We start from the raw sequence: 15,224 nt of genomic DNA, 5'->3' as shown, positions 1-15,224 counted from the left end.
TACCCCAGTGTCATATAACTCTGAATGCTCTCTCTACACATACCCCAAGTTCACACATGGCTGGTCAGCAAGGTGTTGAAGGGCAGCTAGTGCCCATGAAATTGTGTCCCAGCAAGTATCAGTGCTGTCAGGCAAGGGGGAGAGGGAATAAAATTTTCATTAAGTGAAGGACACTGTGACAGCCCTGTCTGCAGATTGGCAGTGAATTGGTTAACTGGAAATTTTCAAATGGCATCATGGACACTAGGACCCTGGTGGAAGCTCTGTGTTCTTGGTGATGTTGGTGTTGGGAAAGCCAGTGTGGGCTTGTTTACAGTAACCAGGGTGGGGGTGGAGCAGTTCACGGGACAGTAGTGATTTACTCAGCAAATCAGCTTCCGTCTGGCATCTCCGAGGAGCATAAAAGGGAGCAAAAGGAGGAGAGTGAATGAGAGGAGTTGTTACACAGCAGTGAAACATACAGAGTCTGCTGCAGACACTACAGGGCACTACAGAGAGCAGAGAACAGAGAGCAGAAAGCAGAAAGTACTGCCTGGCACCGTAAGTCACTCGATGCACTGTATATCTATATGTGCATGTGTGTGTGTGTGTGTGTGTGAATATGTATGTTTGCGTCGCTCTGTATCTGTGTGTATATGTGTGTATGTGTCTCTCTGCATGTGTATGTGTGAATGTGCATCTCTCTGTATCTGCATGTATGTGTACGTGTGTGTGTATGTCTCTGCGTCCGTGTGTGTATGTGTACCTCTGTCTGTCTCTGCATCTCTGTGTCTGTATGTGTACCTGTGTCTGTCTCTGCGTCTGTGTCTGTATGTGTACCTGTGTCTAGCTCTGCGTCTCTGTGTATGTGTCTGTATGTGTACCTGTGTGTGTATGTCTGTGTGTGTGTGTGTGTGTGTGTGTGTATGTTTCTGTCTGTGTGTATCCACAGCCACTCTAGCTGGGGACTGGAAGCTTGTACTGGAAGGATGAGCTCTAGTAAGGATGTTGTTAAAGTTGGGCTGGTTTGTCCGGAGTTGCCGCTCTGAGACTGACTTTCCGTTGTTTGCTGTAATACAAAACAGAGGGGCTGGACCAGTTGAATGGACCAGTTTTATACTCACTATATCATGACAGTTGCTTGGGCTGCGACATTTACCAGCTCTTCTCGAGACAACAATATTGTTTTATAATTGGGGATGTGAAATTCTAATTCTGGACTTATCAGGAAGTCACTTTGTTTTAAAAGTAGTATTTTATTTGTCTTCTGTTTGCCTCAGTGTCCACACTCTTGCCTCGACGCCAGAAGGTTATAGGTTCAAGTCCCACTCCAGGACTTGAGCACATAATCCAGGCTGACACTCCAGTGCAGTGCTGAGGGAGTGCTGCACTGTCAGAGGTACCGTCTTTGGGTTGAGATATTATTCTATCTATTCAAATGGTTCAGGTAGATGTTAATGATCCCGAGGAGTTAAAGTTTTCTCTTAATTCAAATAGTCTGATGCCCACTTTGCTGTGTTTTTCCATTATTTAGTTCATATTACTGGATAATTCATTCTTTTTAGTGTAAAAACAGAGCTATTAGCACTGCACTTATGTGAAGAAGAGCAGCGAGCTCTCGTAGTGCCTTCTCCAAATTCCTCTCTCATCCAACACCCCCGAAACAGATTTTTAAAAAAACAGACTTGCATTTATATAGCGCCTTTCATGATCTCGGGACGTCCCAAAGCGTTTCGCAATCAATGAAGTACTATTTGAAGTGTAGTCAATGTTGCGATGCTGGGGAAATTAACTGGTCATTCGTCTCAGTTTCCGTTTGCGGGATCTTGCTGTGCGCAAATCGGCTGCCGCATTTAGGTTAATTGTAACCCCGGCTGAGCTCAGCTCCCAGCTTTCATTTTCTCGAGTCTGGGCCCTCTTTTTAAAAAAAAATTTTTTTTCACCGTTTTCACTTTCTCGACTGTGCCTGTGAGTCATTTTCTTGGAATCTCTTCTAGCCGGGAAATGTTCCAAAGGAGTAGAGTTAAGAAAAGAGAGAACGTGCATTTCTCCAGCGCCCTCTACGACCTCAGGACGTCCCAAAGTGCTTCACAGCCAAAGAAGTACTTTTGAAGTGTTGCAACGTGGGAGAAATGTGGCAGCAAATGTGCGCACAGCAAGCTCCCACAAACAGCAATGCGATAACTGGCCAAATCGCCAAGTGATTTCAGTTGAAGTTTCTCCCTCTGGCGAACGAACGTTTACATTTTTCTTCTGTTTCAGGAGTCCCGTGACTATGAAGAGCAGCAGCAAGTCCTTCCTGGGCCTGACGGCCCTCCTGGTCGCCGCGGCGATCCTCTGCCGGGCTGCCACCGCCGTCGCCACCGGCCCTCCCGTGTCCGAGCTCGGCACCGACTTTGGGATCCGCGTCTTCCAGAGGATTGCCGAGTCTGCCGGGGACCGGAACGTGGTGTTCTCTCCCTATGGCGCGGCAGCGCTGATGGGAATGGCACAACTGGGAGCAGCCGGGGACACACTCGCCCAGCTCCGCACCGCCATGGGATACCGGCTGGAAGGTGAGCGTTCCGGTTCCATGGACACGGTGGCTCATTTGTAAATGTAACACTGGTCCTGGGATTTAAATACAGCCTGCAATCCGCGGAAGATATCTCGCTGCATCTGTCTGTGTGTGTCTCTCTCCTAGCTCTGTGTGTGTGGGTTTCTCTCTCTCTCTCTCTGTGTGTATGTGTGTCTCTCTCTCTGTCTCCCTCTCTTTCTTTCTTGCTCTGTGTGTGTGTCTCTCTCTCTCCTTGCTCTGTGCATGGGTCTTTCCCTCCTTGCTGCGTGTGTGGGTCTCTCTCTTTTTCTCTCTGTGTGTCTCTCTCTCTCTCTCTCTCTCGCTCTGTGTCGCTCTCTCTTTCTTGCTCCATGCGTGGGTCTCTCTCTCTCTCTCGCTCTGTGTGTGGGAATCTCTCTCTCTCGCTCTTTGTGTAGGGGTCTCTCTCTCTCTCTCCTTGCTCTGTGTGTGGGGGTCTCTCTCTCTCTCCTTGCTCTGTGTGTGGGGGTCTCTCTCTCTCCTTGCTCTGTGTGTGGGGGTCTCTCTCTCTCTCTCCTTGCTCTGTGTGTGGGGGTCTCTCTCTCTCTCCTTGCTCTGTGTGTGGGGGTCTTTCTCTCTCTCTCTCCTTGCTCTGTGTGTGGGGGTCTTTCTCTCTCTCTCCTTGCTCTGTGTGTGGGGGTCTCTCTCTCTCTCCTTGCTGTGTGTGTGGGGGTCTCTCTCTCTCTCTCCTTGCTCTGTGTGAGGGGGTCTCTCTCTCTGAGTGTCCCTCACTGGGTGTCTCTCCTTGCCTCTCACTCTCTCCAGCTTACGCTCTCTGTCGCACTCTCCCTTTCTGTCTCTCATTCTGCCCTGTGCACGACTGACTATAAGGCTCAGTACGAGTAAGGGTCTTGAGTGGATTGTGCATCAACAGGATGGAGGTGGGCTGTAAAGGTGAGTCAGTCTTCCGTCTGATCCTGTATTTTGCAGGCTACCCTTAGTCAGACAGTACTCAGGGCCAGGTGTGAATGATTCCACAAGCCTTGTATGTGGGCGTGGGGAGATTGGAGATGGACACCTGGAGAACCTCGCTGTGTGTTGGCTGCGGGAATTGGGGACTAAAGTAAAATGCTTTGTGCTATTAAATCAATGTCTCTACAGCTAAGTGAGGGCCTCTGGTGGCAGGAATCAGCACTGCAGCATAAACCAGTCCCAGGCCTGATCACCCACCTATATTGAGGTTGCTCAGATAGACACTCGTTTTTTTTTCTCTCCGATGTTCCCTTTCGTTGTCGCTCTGGAGCAGGCAGCAGTGATTGAGGGCGAAAACACGGCTCCTTAATCCCAGTACTTTGGTAAAGGAGGAAAGCATACCGCAGGAGAAGAGGGCTCCCCCTGCCCTCCCCACACAGCACCTTTCATGATCCGAGCTGGCTCAACCGTGGAACTCCTCACCTCACTCCGCCTTCCTTTCCGCTGTAGGCTTTCAAAATTCCAAGCTTGGGGTCTTGCAGTTTGCCATTTCTTGGCCTTTACCTCATCTCAGCCGCATCTCTGATTCCAGACGTGAGGGAACTCCTCGTTTCCAAAATGGAGGCCGGCCACTCAGCTGCCTCCAACCCCTTCTTTCCCCCACCCCCAAATAAAACGTCAGTCTTTGCCGCCGTCACCAGATTAGGCAGCCGTTGGCCTGACCCGTGAAATGGTGACCTCGGCTTTTTGAGTCTGGCAGCTCGACGGAGAAGTACTTGGGAGGCAGAACGCAAGTACGGTCTCAACACATACACGCAGATCCCTGCTGCGTGTTCGTTCTTTCTGTCTCTAGCACTCTCTGAATGTCACTCTCTGTCTCTCATTCTGCCCTGTGCATGGCTGACTGTGAGGCTGAGTACGAGTAAGGGTCTTGAGTGGATTGTGTGTCAACAGGATGGAGGTGGGCTGTAAGGGTGAGTCAGTCTTCCGTCTGATCCTGTATTTTGCAGGCTACCCTTAGTCAGACGGTACTCAGGGCCAGGTGTGAATGATTCCACAAGCCTTGTATGTGGGTGTACAGTATCAACACATACACTCAGCTGTCTGGTGCGTGTTTGTTCTTTACAAGAACTTGCATTTAGACAGCGCCTTTAACATCCCAGGGGCTTCACAGGAGCGTAATCAGACAAAGATTGACACCGAACCAAAGTAGGAGACTTTTAGGACAGGTGGCCAAAAGCTTGGTCAAGGAGGTAGGTTTTAAGGAGGGTCTTAAAGAAGGTGGAGAGGTTTAGGGAGGGAACTGCATACTCATTGGATTCTTTTTCTCACCGGGCAGACAAGGGTATACCCACAGCGCTGAAGCATCTCCAGAAAGAACTCACCGCCAAGAGCAACCGGGATATTGTCCACACGGCCAACGGCGTGTTCATCCAGAGGAACATGCAGCTCCCGAGGGCCTACATAAAGAATTACCGGAGGGCATTCAACGGCTGGCCCAAGCAGGTGTTCTTCCAGGACTCCAAGATGGCCACATACATCATCAATAAATGGGTCGAAGCACAAACCAGAGGTGAGTCCGCAGCTTCTTTTTTTTTAATGTATGAATAAACTGCTTGAGGGATTGGGCGTGATGGTGCTCGTGACCTTGTCCTTTCACCTCTGGGACCTGGAATCCAATCCAGGCCAGACTGATGACATGAGTCTCCTCTCTTCTGACAATATGGGCCCTATTTGAAATCAGCCCAATTAGTAAGAAGACCGCCTGCTTAATTTCTGGGCTCTGGGTTTAATTGTTTGAAGAGACAGTGTAGAGGGAGCTTTACTCTATATCTAACCCGTGCTGTACCTGCCCTGGGAGTGTTTGATGGGACAGTGTAGAGGGAGCTTTACTCTATATCTAACCCGTGCTGTACCTGCCCTGGGAGTGTTTGATGGGACAGTGTAGAGGGAGCTTTACTCTGTATCTAACCCGTGCTGTACCTGCCCTGGGAGTGTTTGATGGGACAGTGTAGAGCGAGCTTTACTCTGTATCTAACCCGTGCTGTACCTGCCCTGGGAGTGTTTGATGGGACAGTGGAGAGGGAGCTTTACTCTGTATCTAACCCGTGCTGTACCTGCCCTGGGAGTGTTTGATGGGACAGTGTAGAGGGAGCTTTACTCTGCATCTAACCCGTGCTGTACCTGCCCTGGGAGTGTTTGATGGGACAGTGTAGAGGGAGCTTTACTCTGTATCTAACCCCGTGCTGTACCTGCCCTGGGAGTGTTTGATGGGACAGTGTAGAGGGAGCTTTACTCTGTATCTAACCCTTGCTGTACCTGCCCTGGGAGTGTTTGATACTGACACTGGGTAGCAAAGGTGAAGTAGTGCTCCCAGTGCTGATATTCCTTAGGTTGATTTGCACAAAAATATTCAGTAGAAGAGACCAGCATAAATAATTGGGGGAGAAGAGAATTTGAGGGGGGAAAAAGTACAGGAGAATTCTTCCGAACTTGCTGGGGTCGAAATCTATCTCGGGTGAGCTTTGCTTCAGCTTCAGGTAGTCTGTATTTTAAGGTCCGTCAGTCTAATTGTATTTGCCGCCCCCCTCTTCCAGGTATGATCCACCACTTTCTCCGCCCGGGATTGCTGGATCCGGTTCTTACCCGCATGGTTCTGGTCAACGCAGTCTACTTCAAGGGCTTGTGGAAGATGCCGTTCCCCATCGAGGGCACCCACCAGCGCGAGTTCTACAAGGCGGACGGGACCAAGATGCTGGTGCCCATGATGTCGCAGAGCGCCAGACTGAATGCAAGTGAGTAACCAGATCTCACCAGTCTGAAGGGAGGGGGAGGGGGAGAGGGGGAGGGGGCTTTTTCCCCCCTCCAACGACAACAACTTTTAATGTAATAAAACGTTCCAAGGCGCTTCACAGGAGCGCCATCAAACAAAATTTGGCACTGAGCCACATAAGGAGATATTAGGACAGGTGACCAAAAGCTTAGTCAAGAGGTAGGTTATAAGGAGCGTCTTAAAGGAGGAGAGAGAGGTAGAGAGGCGGAGAGGTTTAGGGAGGGAATTCCAGAGCTAAGGGCCTAGGCAGCTGAAGGCACGGTCGCCTACGGTGGAGAAAAGGAAATCAGGGATGCCCAAGAGGAGAAGTAGTCCATGTTAACCAGAATTGGAGGAGCGCTGAGATCTCTGAGGGTTGTTGGGCTGGAGGAGGTTACAGAGATAGGGAGGGGTGAGGAGCCTATGGAGAGATTTGTAAACAAGGATGAGAATTTTAAAATCAAGCCATTGCCGGACCGGGAGCCAATGTAGGTCAGCGAGCACAGGGGGTGATGGGTGAACAGGATTTGGCACGAGTTAGGATACGGGCAGCAGAGTTTTGGAGGGGCTCAAGTTTATGGAGGGTGGAAGATGGGACGCCAGCCAGGAGAGCATTGGAATAGTCGAGTCTGAAGGTAACAAAGGCATGGATGAGGGTTTGAGCAGCAGATGAGCTGAGGCTCGCTGTGGTCAAATGGCCCACCATTGCTCCCTGTGTGTGCATGAATGGGTGTTGGGACGATGTACAGGAGAGTTGCTGCCATCTGTGGAACGTGAGCAGAAATTCATGTGGAGGGAGTGGGGTTTGTTTTTAATGCAGTGGGTGGGGTTGGGACTGAAGGTAAGTAGTGGTGCATTTGACGTGTGCCTGCGGGACGGAATTAATCCAGCCTGAACCGGCAACAGCGGAGCTGGTTCATAACTGCAGGTCGCTTCCTCTGCACATTCCAAACGCATGAGGACAGCGTGCGTTGTGTAGGTGGAGCCCTCTCCTCACTAACCCCAAGCTGGAGCCAGGAACAAAAAGCCTCAAAGACTAGTTAAAGAGGGAGGGGCCGTCTGAGAATGTTAACAGCACAGAAACCGCCCATTCGACCCATCAAATCTGTGCTCTCACCACAGTCTAATCCCACTCTCCTCGCCTCTGAGTCAGAAGGTTGTGGGTTCAAGGCCCATTCCAGAGACTCGAGCACAAAAGTGGACAAACAGCAATGAGATAAATTACCAGATAATCTGTTTTTTAGCGACGTTGGTGTGAGGGATAAATATTGGCCAGAACACCGGGAGGACTCACCCGTTGAATGGTGTTTGTGGGATCTTTTACGCCCACCTTAGACGGGGCCTTGGTTTAACGTCTCATCCGAAAGACGGCGCTTCCGACAGTGCAGCACTCCCTCAGTACTGCACTGAGAAGTATCAGCCTGCATTACGTGCTCAAGTCTCTGGAGTGGGGCTATGAACCCACGACCTTCTGATTCAGAGGGGAGAGTGCTACCTGCTGAGCCATGGCTGACGCTGTGTTACATTAGAGTTGGATTTAACTGTACGTGTAACTTAACGAAACTGACCTAACGCGGAGGAAGGCAGCAACCATGTTGGGACGTGCGGATTTGACAGCCGATTGGTTCTCTGCCCCAATAATCAAGGCACTTTGTTCCTCCAGGTGAATTTGTGACCCCCAGCGGCCTGGACTATGATGTGATTGAGCTGCCATATCACGGGGAGACCCTCAGCATGTACATCGTGGCCCCGTTCCAGAAGGAGGTCCCGCTCTCCGCCCTCACTAAGATCATCACCGTCCGACTGGTCAACGAGTGGAAGAACAATCTGGAAAAGGTCAAACGCCAGCTTGTCTTACCCAAGTAAGAGAGTGTGCATTGTGGGATAGAGGGGAGGGGTCCTTACAACAGCTCGCGCCTTCGGGTTTGTAATTATCCTAGTTTGGGGGGGGGGCGGTTACTCCGACTCTATCCTAGTGTTGGGGGGTGGTGGGAGTTACTCCCTGACTCTATCACGGTGTAGGGGAAATTACTTCCTGACTCTATCCTAGTGTAGGGGAGAGTTACTCCCTGACTCTATCCTAGTGTAGGGGAGAGTTACTCCCTGACTCTATCCTACTATAGGGGGAGAGTTACTCCCTGACTCTATCCTAGTGTAGGGGGGGAAGAGTTACTCCCTGACTCTATCCTAGAGTAGGGGGGAAGAGTTACTCCCTGACTCTATCACGGTGTAGGGGAAATTACTTCCTGACTCTATCCTAGTGTAGGGGAGAGTTACTCCCTGACTCTATCATGGTGTGGGGGGGAAGAGTTACTCCCTGACTCTATCCTAGTGTAGGGGGGGGAAGAGTTACTCCCTGACTCTATCCTACTGTAGGAGGGAAGATCCCAACACTGTGAAGGGACTGGATTAACATCAGTAGAGATACGGGCAGTAACACAGGGTGCTGGGGGAGGGGTTACTGAGAGCTGGGATAACATTAGCTAGAGTTCTTTAGTAATTATTCCATCTGACTTCCGTGAGGATTAATCTGGCTTGTCTACAGTGTCAGAACATTAACTCTTGGCAGTCCGTCCTCCAGTGTCCATTAATAATGTAATCACTAATCAGAACCCTGATAACTTGTAATGAAATACAACATTTGAACAGTTGAAATGGTGTGAAATATTTTGGGAGGATTTTTCTTGACGTGTCTACACATTTGCCTGGCAGGTTTTCCCTGGACATTGAGACAGATCTGAGGAAGCCGCTGTCGGACATGGGAATAACGGACATGTTTAACGTCGGAAAGGCAGACTTTACAAAGATCAGCAGTAAGTAGCTGCTCATGGGAGGCCTAGCACAGCAGCCTTGGAACAATGTTGACTCTTCCTAAAGGGACAGTGGGTGGGGGAAATAGTCTGAAAAGCACAATTTGGGTCGAATAGGGTGCCAAGGCTGCGAACAGTCTGGTTCAGCCTGGCAAGGGAGGGGGATGGAATCGGTGGCGAGGGAGCGGAGTTTGTGGTGGGAGCTTTGGTCTTCCTGAGGTTTTTCAAAAATTCAATCTCGGGATGTGGGCGTCGCTGGCATTTATTGCCCATCCCTAGTTGCCCTTGAGAAAGCGGTGGCGGGCCTTCTTCTTGAACCGCTGCAGGCCGATATATGTCCAAGTTGGGATGGCGTGTGTGACTTGGAGGGGAACGTGCAGGTGGTGTTGTTCCCGATGCGCCTGCTGCCCTTGTCCTTCTAGGTGGTAGAGGTCGCGGGTTTGGGAGGTGCTGTCGAAGAAGCCTTGGCGAGTTGCTGCAGTGCCTCCTGTAGATAGTACACACTGCAGCCGCTGTGCGCGGGTGGTGGAGGGACTGAATGTTTATTCATTCTCGAGATGTGGCTGCCGCCAGCATTTCTTGCCCATCCCCTGATGCTCCTACCTAACAAAAATATAATCAATCTCAGCCTTGAAAGCTCCAAATGGACTAGCATCCACGGCTTTTTGGTGGGGGGAGGGCGCATGGAGTTCCAGATTTTCACTACCTTTTGTGTGAAAGAAAGTGCTTCCTAATTTCACTCAAATATAATATGAACAAACTAACCTCAGTGTCCCGGTTAAATTGGAGGATGCAGTTTCTGTCTGTTGTGAATCGGGTGTCGGACTGAAGGCTAATCCTCGTTCCTCCTTTTCATTGATGCAGAAACCGAGCAGCTGTTTGTGTCGAAGGCTCTGCAGAAAGTAAAGATCGAAGTGAACGAGAGTGGAACCAAGGCGTCCGCAGCCACTGGTAGGTCTGAGCAGCCTCGCTGGGATCGCTATATGTCCCAAGCCTTTCCTGAAGGTGACAGGCAACACAAAAATGGCAGGAGTGAACTGGCCGCCCGTTATACACCCCGGTTGATTTTGAATCAAGCGGGCGTGGGGCGGGAGGTGTACAACGAGCAGCCGATCCACTACCTCCATTTGCGTGCTGCCTGCCGCAGTTGAATTCTCCCACCACCCCCCCCCCCCGTGTTTCTTTCTGGGCTGCAGTCCTACAAGCATTGGCACTTCTGCAGTACTTTGAACTCAACCCTCCCTCCCCCACCACTCCTCCAAATTAGAGAATGAGTGAGGGCGAGCTATTTGGCCATGGAGGGCATCACAGCTGAGCCTGATCTTGACGTCCATGCACGTTCAGCAATTTAACCTTGGCTGATTTTTGCCACTTTATAGCCCAGGGGTGCCAAGGACAATTGTGGTGGCCTGGCTGAGATCAGCTGACTGGGGATTGAAGATGACCCGTATCGGCTCGGTACCACACCTGGCTGTGCATTTACTCAGCGAGCCATCGGAGCAGCTCCCCTTACACTCAAGATGCTGCTCGCAAAGTTCCCATACCGTTGCCCACAGTCACGCAATAAATACACGGGTTTTCTTTATACAAGATCGTGACTTGAGTTGGGAGAGCCACTTCGGAAACTCACTCCACAGAGCCGCCCTCTGGCCAGAGCTTGCAATTACCTTGTTACAGCAAACTGTTTACATACAGCTGTCACCTGCCTAATTCTCTTGTTAATAAAATGTTCTAGAAACTCTTTTACTTTTTTTGCTCCAACCCCACTGCCCCCTTTTTGAAGTAGTCCACCTTCCTATTAATTTTTCAACTGAAAGTTGTTATTACTGATACAGAGTGACTATGGATTGATACTGTGAACCGTGTAAGTATAGGTGTACTGAGTCGATCATCTAGTGACCTTGGCTGCCATTTTGTTTTATCCAGCTGCCATCTTTTATGAGCGAATGGCTCCACTTGAGGTTGTGATTGACAGACCTTTCCTCTTCTTGGTGCGACACAACCCCACAGGTAAGACGATGCCTTTATGAAAGGTCGACAGTCAAACTGTATTCAATGCTAGATAAGGCCCTTTAAACTATAAGTTGGTCTACTCCAGCGCAAGCATGTAGATGAGAACAGGAGTAGGCCATTCAGCCCCTTGAGCCGGTTCCGCCATTCAATTAGATCATGGCTGATCTGTACCTCAACCCCACTTACCCGCCGTTGATCCCTATCCCTTGATACCCAAAGGTACGGCTCCTTCAGGGGTGTCGTGGTTGTTGATGGCGTTGGATAGCAAACATCATGGGATCGCTATTGACAGAATCCAACGGGCAACCCCTTGGCTCCGTCAACACCTGATGTGGGAAGCCCAAATTCGAACATTAAGTCTTGATTGATATTAGCACTCCGTTTGTTGGTGGAGAGGGTTCCTGTAGGACACTGGCTTACATCGTGCGGGGAGTGACACTGATTGCTAACTCGAGAGGTCACCCTTCGCTGACTGTTGGATCTGGCACTGTAGCTTGGCGAGATCCTGCCTATCACAACTGGCATCTCGATTGGTCTCGGGCATCCTGTACTTCTGGCTCGCAGCTTCTAAATCTAACATTAGAGCTGCTGAAAAATACTGCCAGTTACTGTCTTCCTTCTTGTCCTCCATATCCTTGTCTTTTCAATCTTGGTCATACACCAGGGGATGTCCAAACTGCGGTCCACAGATCACCCTAGCCCTGGCAATCTGGCTTTCAAAGCCCAGGTAATTGTTACTTGCCCTAAATTTTGTGGGACTGGGGATTTGGAAAGGGCTGTTCTTAGTGCTGTTAAGTCACTGGTGGATCTTTAAGTAGAACACCAAGGTCGGTTAGTATCAGCAGCTTGAGATGTCTGCAAATGAATGGCTTTAAATTTTGCCCATCCCTAGTGGCAACTGAGTGACTTGCTCGGCCACTTCAGAGGGCAGTTAGTGTTAGCGAGGGACTGGAGTCACATATAGGCCAGACCAGGTAAGGACGGCAGGTTTCCTTCCCTAAAGGACATTAGTGAACCATTAGGTATTTACAACAATCCAACAGCTTCACGGTTACTTTTACTGATACCAGCTTTTTATTTCCAGATTTTTTTTAAAACATGGTGCGATTTGAACTTACATTCTCTGGATTATTAATCCAGGCCTCTGGATTATTAGTCCGGTAACAAGAGGGAGAAAGGACTAGAAGGGTATCCTGAAAGGGTGAGATGAAGTAGGGAGGGAGGAGGCCCGTGTGGTGCATAAACACAGGCATAGATCAGTTGGGCCGAACGGCCTGTTTCTGTGCTGTAGTCTCGATTTAACGTAACCACTACACCCACCGATATATGGCCCGAGGTTCCATCTTACACACTAAGCAACCCAGTGAGACAGAAGACTTGGACACACTTGCCTTACACTGATCTTGGCCCTTCACCTGGATGTCACAGTAGGGGGAGAAACCCTTCCAACGTCTGGTCTATCCCCACACTGACGGATATTGAAGGAAGGCCAGGAGGGGAGGGGAATGCAGGTATAGCAAACTCAAATGTGTTTCAAAGGCATGATTGAAGTAAAGTCGGGCCTCAGCTTGATGTTAACAGTGCTCTCTTTTGTTTTGTAGGCACCATTCTATTCATGGGACAGGTCATGGAGCCATAGAGTCGCGAATGCTACTCTGAAATGGCAATACTCAGGTATCATATCTGTAGAAAACCGCAAGGAAGATACAGTACTGGAATTAACTGGGAGAAAAATGTATAATGAGGAGAGTTGGATTCAACTCAAGGGATGGTGATCATTTCCCTACCTGGAACTCGCTCACATATAGCCAGCAGTGACTTTGAACTTCAGTCTTTGTTGATGTCATTTCTAAGTATGGTCACAGAAAGAGTGATCTGATTCATTTTTATGCCGTCCCCTCCCCCCCACCACCATTCTCTCACAAACATCCTACTTGCAAAGTCTCACACCTGGACCCATTCGGCACTTGGTCTCCTTTTGAAATATTTGATGCCTTTTCATTTTAAAGTATATTCCGAAAGGGTTTGTGCTTTGCTGTACAAAGGCAACCCAGCTTCCCCCTCCCCCCAACAAGAGCCCATTGCCAATGAGTTCTGAACCCCCAGTGTGGGCTCTGACAGAGGACACTCATCCGTTTTCTCCCCTTCATTAACCCCAGAGGCACTTGGACCAATTGTAGTAGTAGAAGGACTTGCATTTATATAGCACCTTTCATGACTGCAGAACGTCCCAAAGTGCTTTACGGTCAATTAAGTGTAGTCACTGTGGTAATGTAGGGAAACGTGGCAGCCAATTTGCGCTCAGCAAGATCCCACAAACAGCAATGTGATATTAACCAGCTAATCTGTTTTAGTGATGTTGGTTGAGGGGTAATTATTGACTAGGACCACACCTACCACTTCTCTGGTTGAGTTCAGCTAACCCAATCAAACCTGAGTTCAGCTAACTCTGCACAGACCAGAGATCAAACCCTCAGCCTTCTGGTCTGAATGGACTTGGTTACACACCAGATGGTGCACTTACACTTTAAGCCACCAGAGGAGTTGGCGTGATGAAAGTTATCGCAATACTTCAGGATAATCCCTTGCAACTTTATCCTCAAATACTTGCCTGGAAACTCACTGCCACACTGGACAGAGCATTTATTAATTGCACTGACTGTGAGTAATACAGCCATGGGCCACTCCTGGGGTGAGGGCACGCAATAGGTCATGAATCACTAAAGGAAACCGGAAACTCGGAGTGTGAGGAATTACAGGTATTAACTTGTCTGTCACCACACTCCAGAGCACATTGGACGGGACCATTAGCAAACTGTGCCACCGCTTCCCTTGCATTGCTTATTTCACCGCAGTGGCTTGTATAAACTTCTGATTGTCCTCTGTCAGTACCCATACTGTGTTTGTGACGGCCCAATGCTAATCCCATATTAATTTCCCCCAAGTGTGGGGAGGCTGCAGTTTGAGACAAATGCTTGGAACAGGCTATCTGCTCACCCACTGTGAATGGGTAGAAATTCTAGCTCCTTCCTTATTTTTATATATATATCTATATCTATACCAGGACTTGCACTGTTGTATTATAAAAAATGCTTTACTATTGAAAATATGAAACCTCATAGTGTAGTTTGTAATATATTTTTGGGATTTATGTAATTTATTTCTTTGACATTAGAAGTTTTGTATTAAAAAAAAACAAAAGCTATATTGATATATGGAGTGTGAACATTGAGGAGTGATTGATATACAGTGGAATTCCAAACCGGTTGAGTGAATGAGACACTCCAGTCCAGTACACATAGGGAGTGCATTCTAGGAACATGGAAACAGGAGGAGGCCATTCAGCCTGTCAAGCCTGTTCTTCCATTCAGTTAGATCATGGCTGATCTGTATCTTGAATCTATCTACCCGTCTTGGTTTCATAACCCTTGATCCCCTTACCTAACAAAAATCTATCGATCTCAGTTTTGAAATTTCCAATTGACCCCCAGCCTCAACAGCTTTTCTGGGGGAAGAGAGTTCCAGATTCCCACTCCCCTTTGTGTGAAAAAGTGCTTCCTGACATCGCCCCTGAAAATAATCAGCCGAGCCAAGAAAAACCAGAGGATTGACCAAGAGTCTAACCACACCTGGAAAGTTTAGTATCACCAAACCGCTAGCATTGGTTTCATTTATTTGCATTGTACGAATGGTTAAAGTCTATCTTTGCTTGAGAGTGTTTTTATATTGGTTTGTGCATATGTATTTTTCAATTTATTGTAAGAAGGGAAAAAAAATGTTGGGTTATAAATAGGACCATTTGTATTTTCTGTGTCTCTGTGTTTTGCAATAAGAACTGAAATAAATATGTCTTACTGAGCACAAGTTTTCTCCTATTTATTCCCCTGCTTCAATTTCTTCCCTTCTCTTATGAAAAGTACTGTACAGTTACAACAGATCATTTGGTTGGTCTCTCAAAGTTGGTCGAACGCTTGGTTTCTATCTCAGAGTCAAGGGGCTCTATTTTAGCACCCGCTATCGGGTGCGTTCCTGGCAGGGGGGCTCCGAAAATCGGAGAATCCCGGCGCGGGACCGGAGCCCGCCCCGAACCCGCGTACTTCCGGGTTCCCCGCTGACGCGCCGG

General features: G+C 48.9%; 1 protein-coding gene across 1 annotated transcript; it reads left to right on the top strand.

Moving 5' to 3' along the window:
* The first annotated feature begins 355 nt into the window (after positions 1-355).
* serpine1 (serpin peptidase inhibitor, clade E (nexin, plasminogen activator inhibitor type 1), member 1) lies at positions 356-14,965 on the top strand. The gene is made up of 9 exons (XM_067972143.1): positions 356-540; positions 2,242-2,534; positions 4,806-5,039; positions 6,064-6,261; positions 7,942-8,140; positions 8,991-9,091; positions 9,953-10,039; positions 11,015-11,098; positions 12,703-14,965. Exons 2-9 carry the CDS (start codon positions 2,255-2,257, stop codon positions 12,738-12,740), a joined length of 1,221 nt encoding a protein of 406 aa, XP_067828244.1. The 5' UTR covers positions 356-540; positions 2,242-2,254; the 3' UTR covers positions 12,741-14,965.
* The last annotated feature ends 259 nt before the right edge of the window (positions 14,966-15,224 follow it).

Source organism: Heptranchias perlo, chromosome 35 (assembly GCF_035084215.1).
Source record: "Heptranchias perlo isolate sHepPer1 chromosome 35, sHepPer1.hap1, whole genome shotgun sequence".
In the NCBI taxonomy this organism is placed as follows: Eukaryota; Metazoa; Chordata; class Chondrichthyes; order Hexanchiformes; family Hexanchidae; genus Heptranchias; species Heptranchias perlo.
The sequence above is the reverse complement of the archived record's forward strand: the minus strand, read 5'-3'. Positions and strand labels throughout refer to the sequence as shown.